At 42.7% G+C, this 16,528-nt stretch overlaps 1 protein-coding gene across 1 annotated transcript in view; it reads left to right on the forward strand.

Moving 5' to 3' along the window:
* The window catches only part of LOC149222349 (uncharacterized), a 128,557-nt gene that overhangs the window by 44,675 nt on the left and 67,354 nt on the right, over positions 1-16,528 (forward strand). The window contains 10 exon segments of the mRNA XM_089387573.1: positions 3,658-3,754; positions 3,862-4,016; positions 4,677-4,727; positions 4,877-5,014; positions 5,160-5,261; positions 5,345-5,416; positions 5,693-5,786; positions 5,968-6,216; positions 6,302-6,459; positions 11,820-12,188. Of these exon segments, the coding sequence (XP_089243699.1) occupies positions 3,658-3,754; positions 3,862-4,016; positions 4,677-4,727; positions 4,877-5,014; positions 5,160-5,261; positions 5,345-5,416; positions 5,693-5,786; positions 5,968-6,216; positions 6,302-6,459; positions 11,820-12,188 (1,485 nt within the window).

The following is a 16,528-nucleotide window of genomic DNA, read 5'->3' on the forward strand; positions in this document are numbered from 1 at the left end:
TTTTTGTTTATTATCTGAAGGCTGTCTCATTGTGACAAATTTCCAGGTTCACCTGTTCCCTCATTTTTCGTGCATTGTATACTCTAAGAGAAACATAAAAATAAATTTAGTCCAGTTTGTTTACTGCACTATGTGTCAGCTGTTAGTAAATTTATGAATATTAATAAATTAGTTGGAGCCTCTGGAAGTGATATTTTGGCCGCATGCTATTCACTGTGCTTATTTTCTTAAGTTTAAATTGTAATCACCTACAGCAGAACACAAACAAACTGTTTGACAAAAGTTATTGCTGGGCAACTCAGCATAAACTCAAAAATCTCCCCCGTAGAATACAAGAAACTTCTAACTGGAATCTTATAATTGACCAAATTTTCATCAAGATGTTCACTTCTTGATGGTTCTTGGTCACCAAGAATTTAATTGACACTTGAAATGACTCAATTGGAATATTTTTGTAATTTCCCTCTGTTCCCTATCTTTGATGGTTGTGTTGATGTGGTGTCCATGTGATGTACATATGCTAATCTAAGAGTGGTTGCTGTCATGGCCCTCTGTGATTGCCTTTCTATTGTGATGGAGATGGCCTAGGGCTATCTCACCTTGCCAAAGCCTGATTGGTTTTCTCTGTCACATCCCCTGCATCCGAAACTATAGCCTCTGAAGTTTGAGACTCTTGCATTATTTGTATTTGCATTCTGGATTTTGGAATCATTCCTGTTGTATTTTTCTTCTAGATCTATTTTCTGCTACAAGTGTCCAGTTTTCAGGTCTCAACCTATATCAATACTTTACTTTTTGTGCACTTTATAAAGGAGCTGTTTTTGTGCTTCCACATTGTATCAACACTATTGTATGCAACACTTCCATTGACCTGTATTTGTGGTCATTCGTTGAACATTAATAAAATTATCTATCTTATTTATCATTTTGTTTTATATGGGGGTTTTCGGATTGCCACCTTCTAAAGAAAATCCTGTCAACAAAGTCCTTTGCTTGGTAAAGGAACCAATCCTCTGCTTGGTGAGATGAAATAGTCCTCTGCTCAACGAATTGAACCCATAGTTTGCTTAATCCTTGATGAGTTAGGTTCCTAGTTCCTTTTCTGAGAATTTTCCCTTCCTCCTTTATCGAGCAAAGGCCATTGAGAACTTCAGTCTTCTACCCATTTTGCTCGACACTGCCACAATTAGCAAATTTGTTGCTTGTCCTGCTGGCCCTGTTCTTTGGTTGCTGAGATGAAACAGTCCTTTGCTCAGTGTTTTGTGAGTCAGGTGGCTCGTTTTCCTACCGATCACTAGAACATCCTATTGAATGGTGTTGCCATTGATGCCAACGTCCGTTATTGAACGCTCTTAATATTTCTCTAGACTTCATTAGTTGGAAGCTCCAACAGAAGGATGGTTGGAAACCCTAGTAGCCCCACGTTTGTTGAGGTGTTTGAGGATGAAATTCAGTGAATTTGATCTCAATATCATCGTCATTAGACGCTCCTCGCCAAACTGATTCCGGTTGTATGTTGCATGCCACAAGAGCCTTAACAGTTTGGGAATTATGCTTGTTTGAAGTTTGATGCAAAAACCTGTGGGAAAAAACCCCAAAGGGTGATTATGTGGCAGCTTTTCCTTGGCCAAGACAAATGCTTATGTCATAAGGTTCCTCACCAAGAATTAAAATAGTGTTTCTTGTGGCAAAAGGTTGATGGTGAATAATTGTCTTTTGAAACAAGGGTATGTGAGCGCCTTGGGTCTAAAAGGCAATCGAGGTTCAAACTTCAAAACCCTCAAAGGGGGTTTTTCCCTCTAATATTGTTGAATTTGAAACACTAGTCTCCCTCCAAAAGAGCACTAGGTTGGCCCTTATGAACCCCTCCAAAGTCTATAAAAAGGAGCCACATCTCAGCTCCAATGGAATGCAATTCAACGTATATTCTTTGTGATTGTGATCTGAAATTTTTGGCCCTGTGGAGAGGAAGCCAATCCAATGATAGGCCTGAAACCATTGTCATCTCTGAGCAGTAAGGGTTTGTATTCTTTTGGGATCTGTTGAGCAGTGTCTAGGCCCTAATCTAAAGTGCGGATCTGTGGTTTCCTTGTTGATCTTTGTGGCAGCCCCTTAGGGCATTAATTCTGAGCATATAGTATCTATTTCTCTGCGGTCTTTGAAGACTAGTGAAGGGGAGACCTCTTGTCTTATTTGGTATAGGTCTGACTGTAAAAAGAAGACCAAGGACTGTGATAAGTGTAGTGGTATGAGTGCGGTGGAGTTGAAGCCTTGATAAAGCTGTTTTCTGTGCAAGAACCTCTGAACAGTGTGACCTTGATCTCTGGCACTCTATGAACCTTTTTTCAAGCAAGAAAGTAAACAACAAGACTTTGTATATGTTCTATCGGTGTGGTCCATTGAAGGTTAACTTAAGCCTCAACAAAGGATGTTTTTTGGATCATTAAAGTCATTCGGATCTCCCTTAAAGCAGACCGAGGACTATTGCTAAGGTACGTCTACTCTTTCATTATACACAGGACCTGAAACTTCAATTGACTTCGGCCTCTATTGCACAAACAGTACCGAGTTACATTGTAAAGAAGATTACGGTTGCACAGGTCCTTTTAGGAAGTATTGTTGATTTGTTTTACAGAATTTAATTGATCTAAGAACCCTGCATCTGTTGGTAATACAAGACTCCACAACACAGAAATTACTTTAATTATTGTAACTGTTGTGTTGGAAGTTTTCAGCCTAGTCAATGGCTTGTTTGGTCTCACTGTCCTGAAGCTGTGTTGGTCTAGAATTCGCTGGATTCACAAATATATATGTGCCTGGCAAGGAGGAATTAAGCCGACCTTTGGGCAAGTCCTGGACACTTACTTGTGGCATGTAGTTTAAAGCGTTGAAGCAGCCATAGTGGAAAGGTTTGGTCTCCATACACTAGGTTGATCTTGGCATCAAAATCAATTGTAAGATGATGATCTTCTGTGGTTAATAAAGCACACTTTTGAGGTATGTTGGCTCTTATAAGAAACCCTAACCAACAAGTTATAAACTTATAGTTGACAGTAAGAAGGGTTTATTCTTGATGTGAAGGTTTGCCCTATCACAAGAAATATACACTCTTGTTGTCATCAAATTGTCGTGTGTCATTTTAAGAAGCCTGGATAAGAAATTGCTTGCAGTCTCATCTTCAGTTTAGTTTCATGGTCATACTCCTGTTATAGCAGTGAATGGATGTTATAGTGATATGACAGTGGTGTATGGGTTGATGATGATATGACAGTGATGATGTTGTGACAATGTCTCTATAAGACAAGTGATCCATATGACAATGAGATAGTAATCTATTTGACAGTAGCTCGGTGTTGACTTTGACATAACAGCAAACCATGGCATAACAGTGACCCATTGACCTTGTTACATAACAGTGACCTTAACAGTGGCAGTGATCTTGTTAACAGTGACTTTGACATGTAACAAAAATCTACATGACAGTGATGACGGCGACATATGGTTTACGGTGCTACCTGTCATTTTCATGAGCAGAGAATTATGAGGTTGAAATTTTGAATTACCAAGTGTGGCTGAATCTTGTGGGACAAAAGTGGACAATGATAGTAGCAGCAGTGACAATGGATAGTTGGAACAGTGGTGTCAGTGTTCTTACAGAGTAGTAGCTATAGTGAAGTAAGAACAGACAGTGGTAGCAGCAGCAGCAGCAATAAGAGTCGACAGAGATGGCAGTGTTGTGCAGCAGTCAGATTTGGTATTGAGATCGAGTAGAGATGAGTTGTTTAGCAGCTAGGGTTTGATGTTCAGAAAAGCAAAGACAAATTATATTGTAGTTTCTTTTGTATTGATTGTTGAGCGCAGGTGGATCTAGTCTGAAAATTGTGAAACGTGGTCCACCGGTTCATCAGGGTGGCAAGGTGGTGCAAGGGAAGGTTGGAGCCTGCACATGGCATTGGAGTGTCCTTCCAGTTGCAGTTGGTAAACATGGTTTTGGAGCATCCTTTAGGTTGGAGCTTGTAAACTAGGGCATTGAAGCGTCACTCTAGTTGCAGCTGGTAAATAGGGTGTTGGAGTGTCCTACAAGTTGGATCTTGTAAACCAAGGGGTTGGAACCTCTATCGGTTGGAGTTGAAAATATTGATGTACATTTTATTGAAGACAAATATTAAGAAGCTTTCGATGGTTTTTGTCCCGGTGGGATTTCCAATTAAAAATCTGTTGTCTATTGTCTAAATGTTTGTGCATTGTTGAATGGTGTTGTTTACTGTTCATGTGATGTTGAATTGATCTAATGTTAATGATAATTATTGCTCTGTGAAGTTAAAAATACAATTGTAAGAAATATTGATTCACCCCCCTCTCAGTGTTTCCAACACATCCTCCCTTGTCAAGCACTAGATTCTTCTTTACTTGCATGTGGATTTACTCCCTGGGCTTCTTTTTCTTAAGTTTACTGGATATTAACTTGCATGCAAATATGGTAGCAAAAGTTTGATTGGCTTTTTTTTCTTCGATTGGGCTTTTTCCATGGGGTCTTCTTGGGCCCTGATTTCTAGACAAAACTCCAAGAGCAGAACCCTGATAAGATGGACTTTAGATAAAAGCAGTGAGTCTTCCTATCTTGCTTACACACTTAAATTTCATACTTTCTGTTGCCTGTACCAATTTCCAATTAGCATTCAGCCTTATCCTCCGATCCAATTGTGGATTGGTTTGAATTTACTGAGGTGCTTGTAACATTTCTTTTGTTTTGCGAAGTATTAGCCTGGTAAATCTTGATGACATACCTAGTTCTGATTTGTGTTCCATCTGAAAGGAGCGATAGTTGGCATGTTGATATATTGGTTTAATCTGAAAACTCACTGTTTTGTGATAGTTAATTTCTATTCTTAGTGTTAGTTCTCCTGAAATTTCTGTTTGGGCCTTTTATCCTATTCTGAAGTTTCCTGATGTTGATTGCAGTCAAAATCAGCTTACGATTTCAGATATTGCCCGGAAGGCTTTTCTCCATAGTGTATGTTGACTAACAATCTTTCATCTCTTGTTTGAACGAAAGGGTTTTGTTGTGGAAAACGTGTTCATTTTATTTGGAATTCTTCACTAATAATTAATTCATTATTATCAAAAACATCAGAATTTACAGTGCTTATCATTTGCAGCATTTGTTGGAGGAACATGCAAAGAGTGGCCCAATACCACGCTTGCCACTTCTTACTATTGCAGACACAAGACATCCACTTATTGACATTCCTGTGTGCCAGGTGTTTTACACAAAATCGTTTTGAGGATCTTCTTGCTTGTAGTATATACTAAACACATGTTTTTTGTGTTTTATTAATAGCAGTTGTTTCGTTTCCAGCCGTTCCACTTAGATCTCAATTTTTTCAACAAGGAGCAACGTATTTTGCATCATCCGGTCAGGGCATTTTTTTAAGGATGGATGCAACCTCACTGCTTATAACCTTTCGACTGGAGAGTACAATATATACAAGAAACTTTCCCCAACGGTACAAATAGTGCACATGCATTAATAGCCTTTCTCATAATTTTAATTAAAGGCAGCAAAGGGGAATGCTTATATTATTACACTGGCTGGTATCTATTGAGTTGTCCACATAGTCTTATTATAGTGTTTTGCTCATGATGTATTTTCCACTCTTTGAATTTTGTTGTAGTTGTTTCCATGTTGCAGGCTCTTGGGGGAAATGAACGGTATCCAAAGCGCATGCTATACAGTGAAAAGCAACATCTTTTTCTGGTTGTCTTTGAATTCTGTGATGCAACGAGTGAGGTTGTTATATATTGAGACCTTATCGACTTGCAAGCTGTTGGTGAAAAAGTGAACACTTTTACAGGTTGCTAACATACTTCATCCATGCTCTCAATGGAAGAAACTCAATTTTGTTATTTGTTTTCAATGCTTTCCACAATAGCTTCAGCTGTGATTCTGAATTGTGTTTCATATAGGGCGAGATGGGGCTTTCATTGGCCCTACTGATAATCAATATGCAATTCTCGATGATGATAAGACTGGGCTTACTTTGCATTTCATGGAAGTGAGTGCCAAAGATCCTATTGTGGGAGGTGCAAGTGAGGCAAGGTGTAATGGAGAATTAGATCCAAACTCATTTTCTGAGTCTGGTTCTGTGAATAATCAAGCTCCATTGCAGTTTATCTTTGAAACTGAAGTTGACAGGATTTTCTCTACACCTTTAGGTGAGCTACATTACATCCCTGTTCTAAATAGAGAGCAAAATACACTGTATTTCTCATTTTAGCATTACTCTTTGATGAATGGCAGAGTCAACAATTTTGTATGTTCACTCTGGAAGCCATATTGTGCTTGCCAAATTGTTTTCTTCTACTTGCCGGATTTCTAGTGATCATGGTCAATATCTCTTTACCAAACTAGAACCGGGGAAATCCATCAAGCTTAAATCGAATGAGACAGTACTTCAGGTGAGCTGATTTCATCAATATCTGTCGTGTTCCCCCATGAAATGTGTTTTGTGGAGATACATTGATATCTATAGTCATATTGTCACATGCAAGCTGCAATATTGCAATGCGTCATGTGAACCTGCATTTATCTTGTACTGTATTTTATTTAGCCTGTTAATGCATCTTCTAGGTGTCATGAATAGACTCATATATTTTTGTGTTTGTGATTGATAAGTTGCCTATGAAGAATGCTTGACAATTCAGCTTACAAATATGTGTTCTGTACAAATGACTGTTTCATAGACATAAGTTCACATTGAGATTTTGGTACTATTCAAGACATGGAAATTGGATGTTGGCCCTGGTTGCATCATGGATCGATACAATATAAACATCAAATTCCCTGTGCCCACAATATCCTCTGTGCTTGTGATGGATTCACAGTATAACAGTTATAACAGAAATGATAATTCAGTTAAATGAAAATGCTTCATTTTTTGGGTTACCACTCTAGCATCCTCTTTTGCTTTTGACCGTTTTCCTTTGTAGACAAGATGGCCGGGTAGCTGAAAGTGGCCAGTGAACCATAAAAACACGCTTTTTTTTATTTTTATTTTAATTTTCTAAGTGTGGGGGACTCCAAAGGGGTTTATGAATTAGTTTGTTGGTCTTTGGGGTCCATTCCCCTCTCCCAAACCCTAGTATTTGATCATATTGCCCTACTAAGGCTATGCTATTCATGGTAATGTTAACTCCTTAATCTTCATTTTCATCCTTTTACTTAAATTTTTAACATTACCATGAAATGACTCAGGATGTTTGAGAGTGGTTTTGGCCTCATTGGATTTCATATGGAGAAAGCAGAATTTTAGATTTCATTCAAAATCCAACAGACTTATCGGTTTTTCAGGATTTTAGGATTGGGGGATTGCAATGTTTCCATTGAATTTCGTCATGTATTAGGGTATGGAACTCGTATTTAATCAAGAGCACCAATCCCTCTATGTACCTTGATCTTAGTGACATTGGTTGTCGAACTCCTCTGGGATTCGCTCCCAAACCGGGAGCTTCCGAAAATGTTGCTCCCGCTCCCCACTCCCGTTTTCACTCCCGCTCCCCACTTTTGCTCCTACTCCCAAGTAACACTGGGCCAGATGATGTTGGCAACTCTAGCAGTAGCCAGTAGTACTGGTCATAGGCTTTTGTTGTAGAGGCCATTTCTAGCCTCCTTGGTTATGTGTTTTTGTTTTGATCTCTATATCATCATCGTGTATGTATTGGATAGTGCACTGGGTGCCATTTTAATATAATGGATATATTCATGAGCCTACTTTGATGATATGTTGTCTTTATCTATATTCTAATGCTGTGTGTTTGGAAACATGAATGAAAATCTTTAAAATTATGTGTTTTATAAAAAATAAATATTTAATGTATTTTTTACAACAACCGAGTCATTGAAATCGAGCCGGCCAAGTCGATACCGAGTCGGAGTCGGAGTCGGAGTCGACCCTCAGCCGAGTCGGAGTTTTAAAACATTGATTCCAATAGGTCGAAATCAGCAGAACAACTGTTCTCTGGGACAACGCAGCGCATAGTGGTGCAGCAACTAAACAACCATCTTTCCAGCTATTCCATCACTTGGGTTTGGTCCATCTTGTCCTTGAGACAAGTGCATGTGCACCACTTCATTCATATATTGTACTCATGCTCTCATATTTCATAATATATGGCTCAACAGTTCCAATTTTATAGTGTTTCATGGGTGTTTGATACATGTTTTTAATTTTATGTTGCTGCACTGTTTGTTTATTTGAAATGTCACTTAAATTCCTGTTTAAGAACATTACAGTGGTAACAGAGCCTAATTCTTGACTCGGCTGTGGGGTTGGTTTCGTATGAGAGGAGAAGCCCGGGAGAACATCACTTATCGGAGGCAGAGGTATACGAGCAGAGAAAGGGAGCTGGAAATTACACTAGACACGGAGGAAAGAGGGAAAACAGTGGTCGAAGAAGAGGAAATGACAGAGCCCAAGGGTAAGGAGGAGATGACTTTTGATAGCCTCTTGAGGGCTCTGAGTGAACTGGCCAAGGGGCAAAAAGACATGCTGGAGGAGATCAAATCACAGAGCCGAGACAAAGCCACACCTAGAGGGTTTTTGTGTGGAAAGACTTCCAGGGCTTCTCAACCCTTTGATCATCCCTCACCAGCAACGCAACGCCCTTCAGTGAGTGTGCCCACTAGGGCCACACTACCCTCCTTCGTGCCAATAGCACAGATCGAACCAGCAAGGGAGGAAGACACTCCCTAGATGGGGGATTACTTCAGAGAGTGGCAGGTGATGGACGAAGATTTCAAAGAAGCCCTCTCCTTTAGAGATTACTGCAAGCTCAAGCAGAGTGAGAGGAACAAGGGGTACGGAGGACAGGGGACCCAAAACTATGAGCTGTAGAGAACTATAGGGAGGATGTACTTCCCTACATTTGATGGCACTGCCAAGTGCACAGCCAGGGCTTGGGTTGAAAAGATGGACACATACTTTCAACTCAACCGGATGACAGAACAGGAGACCATTAAGATGGCAGCACTACACTTGGAGGGGGAAGTCCATGACTCGTGGTTTCCCGGCCTAACCACTTTGGGGCATGCCCAGATAGTTTCGTATGAGGACTTCACCAGGAGGGCGGTCGAGCGATTTGATCAGAGGGATCTGAAGGCATCCTTCAGGGAGCTGACACAACTGTGCCAGACAGGCAACCCAAAGCAGTATTTTTTTGATTTTTTGCGTGTGCCAGTGATGGTCCCGGATTTGTCCAAGGCTAGGAGGGTATACACCTTCATTGAGGGTTTGCTTGAGCCTCTACGTGGACTGGTGAAGTCATGCAGACCCTCTACGCTGTAGGAGGCGGTGGTGTGCACCAGAGATTTGCAAGGGGCCATCCCCAAGACCAGAGCGCCATTCCCTACATGGACCCCTTTCCCACAGAAGGGGCATGAGACTAGACCCCCACCACCGAGGACCACACAGGGGAGGGGGCAGCTAGATGAGGAGACACGGAAGGACCTCCGGAGGAGGAAGCTATGCTTCACATGCAGAGAGCCCTGGGCACCAGGCCATAGGTGCACAACAGGTAGAGCACATTACATTGAGGTCTTTTCTGACAGTGACCAGGAGGACGAGGTGGAGCAAGATTGTGGTGGGGCAGATGGAGAGAGTTTGGGGGACAGAGGGCCACCACCACCACCACCTCCACAGGGAGGGGCATCTCTTGCCTCATCAGGGGGAGTCCTTGCTTCTCTATGCGGGATTCCTAAGTTTTTGACACTCAGGATCAGAGGTACAGTACAGGGGCAGAGGGTGTTGGTACTAGTGGACAGTGGGGCTACCCACATCTTTATAGATGCACAACTGGTCCAGAGGAGGGGCCTCACCATGACAGAGTTTGAGGGATTCTCCATCCTATTGCCAGGCGACCGTACCATCCAGTGGACCTGATACGTGCCCTCCTTGACAGTAGTTATGGGAAACTACTCAACGACGAACCACTTCTTTGTGGTCGATGTGCCAGACACCAACGTGGTGATGGGTGTCCAGTGGATTTATTCCCTTGGGAGAGTTACGACAGGTTGGAGGAAACCTAAGATGGAGTTCATGGGGCCAGATGGCAAATTGGTGGTTTTGAGAGGCATGCAGTCTTATCCGCCTCAAACAGTTTCGGCCCATAGGATGGAGGCAGATCTTCGACACGGGGACATTGCATGGGCAGTCGAGTTGAGGATCTTAGAGGCTGGGGGATAGCCACAGTCACCACCAGCAGACGTAATGGTTCTTTTGGACAGGTATGCAGTGGTGTTCGAGGACATTCCACCAGGGCAGTCACCATATAGAGGGTTTGAGCACACCATTGAGCTAGAGTAGGGTATACAGGCAGTCATCACTACTCCTTACAGGCACCCCAAAGCCTATAAGGACGAGATAGATAAGGTTATTCATGAGTTGCCTACGCTGGGTCACATCAGGCAGGTATGCAGTGGTGTTCGAGGACATTCCACCAGGGCAGTCACCATATGAGGGTTTGAGCACACCATTGAGCTAGAGTAGGGTATACAGACAGTCATCACTACTCCTTACAGGCACCCCAAAGCCTATAAGGACGAGATAGATAAGGTTATTCATGAGTTGCCTGCGCTAGGTCACATCAGGCCTAGTTCCAGTCCTTTTGCTTCTTCCGTAGTGTTGGTGAAGAAGAAGGATGGGACCCTCAGGATGTGCATAGACTACAGAGCCCTTAACAGGAAGACCCTCAAGAACTGGTACCCCATTCCCCGCATTGATGAGCTAATGGATGAGCTTAGAGGAGCCAAGTACTTCTCTAAGATCGATCTACGTTCGGGGTACCACTAGATCAAAGTTTGGGATCAGGACATCCCCAAGATAGCATTGTGGTGCCACTATGGGCATTTTGAGCTTTTGGTCATGCCATTTGAGCTGACCAACACTCCCACCACATTTCAGTCTTGCAGGAACCACATCTTTTGGGGGTAGCTGAGGAGGTTCGTGCTAGTGTTTTTTGATGAAATCCTAATCTATAGTCGGACATGGGAGGAGCACCTCCAACGCTTGGAGGAGGTACTGCGCATTCTGGAGGAGTAGCAGTTCTATGCCAAGCTCTCCAAATGCAAGTTTGGATTGACAGAGATGCTTTATCTCGATCATATCATTGGAGGAGATGGGGTGAAGGTTCATGAGGAGAAGATCTGGGCCATCCAGGATTGGCCAGTACCCTGATACGTGACCATGCTAAGAGGCTTCTTGGGCATTTGCACTTACTACAGGAAGTTTGTCAAGGGGTTCTCACAGCTGGCAGCACCCTTGACCGACTTGACCAAGAAAGGGGCCTTCACATGGACTGAGGGAGCACAGGCCGCTTTCGATCACCTCAAGGAGGTGATGAGCAGTTGCCCTGTTTTGGCACTCCCAGATTTTTCCCAGCCATTCACGGTGGAGTGTGATGCATCAGGGGTAGGAGTTGGAGCCATATTGTCACAGGAGGGGCACCCCATAGCTTTTGAGAGTCGGAAGCTCCTACCGCATGAGCTGTCATATTCTATATATGACAAGGAGATGTTGGCCATCATGCATGCATTGGCCAAGTTCTGCCAGTACTTGGTGGGCAACCGATTCAGAGTGAAGATTGATCACAACAGTCTTCGACATTTCATGGGGCAGCAGGGCCTCAATGACAGGCAACAGAGATGGGTCAGCAAGGTGCAGGCCTACGACTTTGATATTGAGTATGTGTGGGGCAAGCACAATGTGGTGGCCGATGCTCTATCCAGGAGATTGGCTGGGTTATCTCTTATGAGCATCTGCTAGGATTGGAAGGCTCAGTTGTTGGTTGAGTACTCCAAGGACAGGAAGGCCTGTGAGGTGCTAGAGGGGACACATGCAGATGAGCGTTACCGTGTGATGGATGAGGTCATCTATTACAAGGGGCGCATTTACTTAGTGCCCAACTTGCAGTTGAGGGATAGGGTACTCCAGGCAGCTCACGATTCACCATTGTCTGGACACCAGGGGTTCCGGAAGACTTACGTGGCTATTCAGGAAAGGTTCACGTGGAAAGGCCTCAAGGAGGATGTACTACAGCACGTAAGGGAGTGTGACGCTTGCCAACAGAACACGGGGGAGTTGACTCACCCTGCAGGGGCTATTATAGCCACTTCCCATTCCAGAGGGGAAATGGTAAAGTATCTCGATGGATTTCATCACAGGGATCCCCACAGTACAGGGGAAGGATTGCATATATGTGGCAGTTGACAGGCTGACCAAATTTGTCCACTTCTTCGCCATCCCCACTAGATTCACCACTGCCCAGGTTACCGAGTTGTTCTTCCGAGAGGTTTTCAGACTACATGGACTCTCCAAGAACATTGTTAGCGACAGAGACAGTGGATTCATGGGTGGCTTTTGGCAGGAGCTTTTCAAGTTGGTTGGGACAAAGCTTACTCCTAGCACCAGTTACCACCCTCAAATGGATGGCCAGATAGAGAGGGTTAACTAGTGGTTGGAGGGGTACCGAGGACAATGTGACAAGTCAGCAGAGGACGTGGATTCAGTGGTTACACTTGGGTGAGTTCTGCTACAACACCATGCACCACATGTCTATCGATATAACTCGTTTCCGTGCCCTCTATGGTTATGATCTCTAACTTTTGCTCGTGTTATTTTCAGAGACAGTCGGGCCCCAAAGGCCAAACACTAGGTCCAAGAGAGCCAAGATATCCTCAAAACTCTCAAGGATAATCTAGTAACAACCAGAATCAACGAAAATTATATGCAGATTGGCATAGGGTAGAGAGGCACTTTGAGGAGGGGGACATAGGTACCTTCGGTTGCATCCTTACAGACAGCTTACACTGAAACAAAAGGGGGTCGAGAAGCTACAACCACGCTTCTATGGGACGTACCAGGTGATTAGGCGGGTTGGGGAGGTGGCCTATGAGCTAGCACTGCCTCCGAGGAGCAGGATCCATAACATATTTTATGTCTCGTTCCTGAAGAAGGTGTTGGGACAACAGGTGACCACAACAGCAGATCTACCCCCACTAGATGATGAAGGCCATTTGGTGTTGGAACCAGAGGCCATAATGGAAATCAAGGAGAGAAGACTGATGAGCAGAACCATAAGGGAGTTCTTGGTGTGTTGGAAGAACTTGCTAGATGAAGATGCCACCTGGGAGGGTGACACATACTAGATCACTTGGCTTTGAGGTTTCTTGAGGGCAAGCAACATTTGAGAGGGGAGGATTGTCATGTCCCTTCTCAAGTGAATTAGTCACGGAGTGCAGCAACACAATTTTTGCATTAATTTTGGCTTGGCTTAGGAGGAGGACGCTACACGCAAAACTTAGAACTATAGGCAATTCGATTTATTTCTGGCAGCTAGTGGAATGTGGGGGCCACCACCACATGCATAATTCGAACTTGGCCAAGGAATGCGTTGGAGGGAATTCGAACTAGTGGAAGGAGGGCCCACAAGAGGCTAAGGGGGTCCAAAGTGATAAAATAGGATGGAGCTCTCATTTTGTAGCATTCTGATTATTTGACAAACAAACTTACTCTTGTATGCTCTGCTACATAGCGGTCTACGGCTATTTAGCCACAAGTTTTCCGCAGGGAAGATTCAACCTCTACTTTGGGGGGATATCCGTGCCCGCCCTAGGGAGGTTGTTCCACAAAGGTTGCAGGAGTTTCAGCATCAATTCACAGTTCATCCAGCCACGTCGAGGAAGGGGCTACGTACTTTCTGGGCAGCCAGAAATATGTAGAGGAGGATTGAGCCAGCCAGGAGGTCCCTAGCTTGCTAGGAGTTCCGAGAGCAAGGAAGGTAGAGGGCTGAGGGTATTTTCAAATTTTTGCAGCCAACCAGTCAGTATAACAAAATACGCATCTATGGGCAGAGGGATTGCACAGTGGCCTCTGGCAGCAAATTCTAGGCTTAGGTGAGCAGCCATCAGGGCCAAGGGTCATCTGGGGAGGAAGGGATCAACTACTACAGGTGAAAGCAACATTTGAGGGGTGTTTCTAGGTGGATTTGCAGGCTATTTCTGCAAGTCGAATTTGGCACAGTAGTAGTTAGAGAGGGGCTCCCAAGAGGCCGAAAATCCAAATTCAAAATCAAAGAAATTCCCTTCTGGGTTTTTTTGGGTTTTTTCCAAGGAGTCTAAGGCTAAAAGGACATAATTTTATTGGCGGTTTTTGGGCACGTTTTAATAGGTCGAAATCAGCAGAACAACTGTTTTCTGGGACAACTAGGTAGTGCATAGCGGTGCAACAACTAAACAACCATCTTTCCAGCTATTCCATCACCTGGGTTTGGTCCATCTTGTCCTTGAGACAAGTGAGGGTGCACCACTTCATTCATATATTGTACTCATGCTCTCATATTTCATAATATATGGCTCAGCAGTTCCAATTTTACACTGTTTATGGGTCTTTGATACATGTTTTTAATTTTATGTTGTTTCACTGTTTGTTTATTTGAAATATCACTTAAATTCCTGTTTGGAACATTACAAATCACACAGAACAGTGAATCATGCCCTGAATACTAAGTCCTGAGTCCCAACTCAGCCTCAAAATATCAACAAAAAATTATAATAATGTATCTCATATCATGAGTCATAATGTCATATACAATTAAATGAAACAAATAACTAATATTATTGATTTCCTCGCCCCTCTTGTGAGAAAATGCAACAACTTTCCTCTAGATGTAGATGGCGGTGAAGTTGGTAGTGGACTCTACTGTGCTCTAGAAGCTTAAGAACTAGGAGCTATAGGAGGTAGACCAAGTCCTCTACTGGTGACAGGGGTAGGTGGTTTACCTCCTTCTTGTCGCTCCTCCTCTTACTCCCTCCATACCTCCTGCTCTAACCAATCAGGAGCCGACTCCATGATAGGCTTCTCAGCCTAACCTCCATGCAACAGTGGTGTCAATCCCATCCAATGAGATGACCTCACATCAGGTATCCTCTCAAGTTGCCTCACCCACAATCAAAGATTGTAGTACACGTAGACCATGTCATTAAGTCGTTGGGAATCCAACCTATACAAGGGTCATAAATTAATAAATTATAAATAATAAAATAATAATTATAAAAAAATATTATTTGATAAATTCAAAAAATTAATTGGAAATTTGGAATATTTTAACATGTTGCGTTCTTGGTGTGTATTTTTTCAAATACACTCAAGTTGCACTTGCATCCCGAGGAGCTACATGTTTGGATGAGCACTCAAATGGCAAGCTTCGAAGATTGGGTACTCTGCCACCATAGCTTTCCACATGCATCTACAACAAATAAGATAAACATAAGAAAAAAATGAAATTTGAAAGTTGAAGAAAGTATGAACTTGAAGAGAATGAAATTTGAAACAAACTAAAATTACCTGGAATTTAGTCTTCTATCCACAACAGCCATGTCAAAGCTAAATGTGCCACCTGCCATCCTGTATATCTCCATTTCTTTGGAGATTTTCTGCACGTTCTGCTGGAGATGGCACATTCTCTGAACACAAGTGAAGAATCAATCATGACTTCAACATCAAATAAGAAACCACAAGAGTAAATGTGGAGTTCAAGTAGACTTGTAGCATCAATAGGACGATAGAGTGTATTGTTCATTGTCATCAATCATTCCATAGAGTTGTTGTTTCTCAAACCCTCATCCCCCTTATTATCATTGTAGTTTGAATGGATTCTTTGGCCTATCCATGGCCTCTACAAGTAGCCCATTGTGGGCTTGTCTCCATAACTAATCGAAGAACCTTTACCAAAGGTTCAGTAATGCTACATACCTCTTGCACTCGTGAGAAGCTTTCCTGGATGAAACTAACTTGCATATGGTCCCTTTCCTCTGGTTTTTGGCTAATGCCAAAGCACGCCACTCCTCTGAAAGAAACATTCTCTCACATCACACATAGAATTCAAGAGGGACTGAAGAGATATGAAATGGTGGCAAACCGTGTAATGGCAAGGCGCAACAACCTCCTAGTTGTTTGTGAATGTCTCATCAAATGAAACACAAATGCATGTTTATATATAAATTTTGTAATGTTTTTTTATGACTCAACCAATATCCTTGACAAAATGAATTTTTCCTATGTACTCCAACATCTAATCAATGCAGAGTGCAGCACAAGGTGTCCAAAATAAAGTAGGATGCCTCTCATAAGTCTTTCCAGCAACAACATAATTTGCAAATTGTCTGTTATGACTTGGACAACATGTTGTGGACCCACTCCTGAATGAACACATCAACAAATCAAGAATAATCGCGAATCTTTGATATGTGTAAATGCATCAATAGATTTCATGAACATTGTCCCTTGGGACAATTAACCAAGAGGTTAATAAGGCTTCTACCTTTTTGATTGGTCCAACCATCCTAACATCACAATGGATCCTGTGTGTGCCCATGATGCCTAAACTCCTCCAATCTTTTAGTGTAGTCAACCTTTTCATTTTGAAGATGCGTCCTCTAAAGTCATCATAAGAAGGGACTTTGTACCCTGGGCCA

Source organism: Pinus tabuliformis, chromosome Q (genome assembly GCF_031772625.1).
Source record: "Pinus tabuliformis cultivar Carrire ecotype Pingquan chromosome Q, CPIR1, whole genome shotgun sequence".
Lineage (NCBI taxonomy): Eukaryota > Viridiplantae > Streptophyta > Pinopsida > Pinales > Pinaceae > Pinus > Pinus tabuliformis.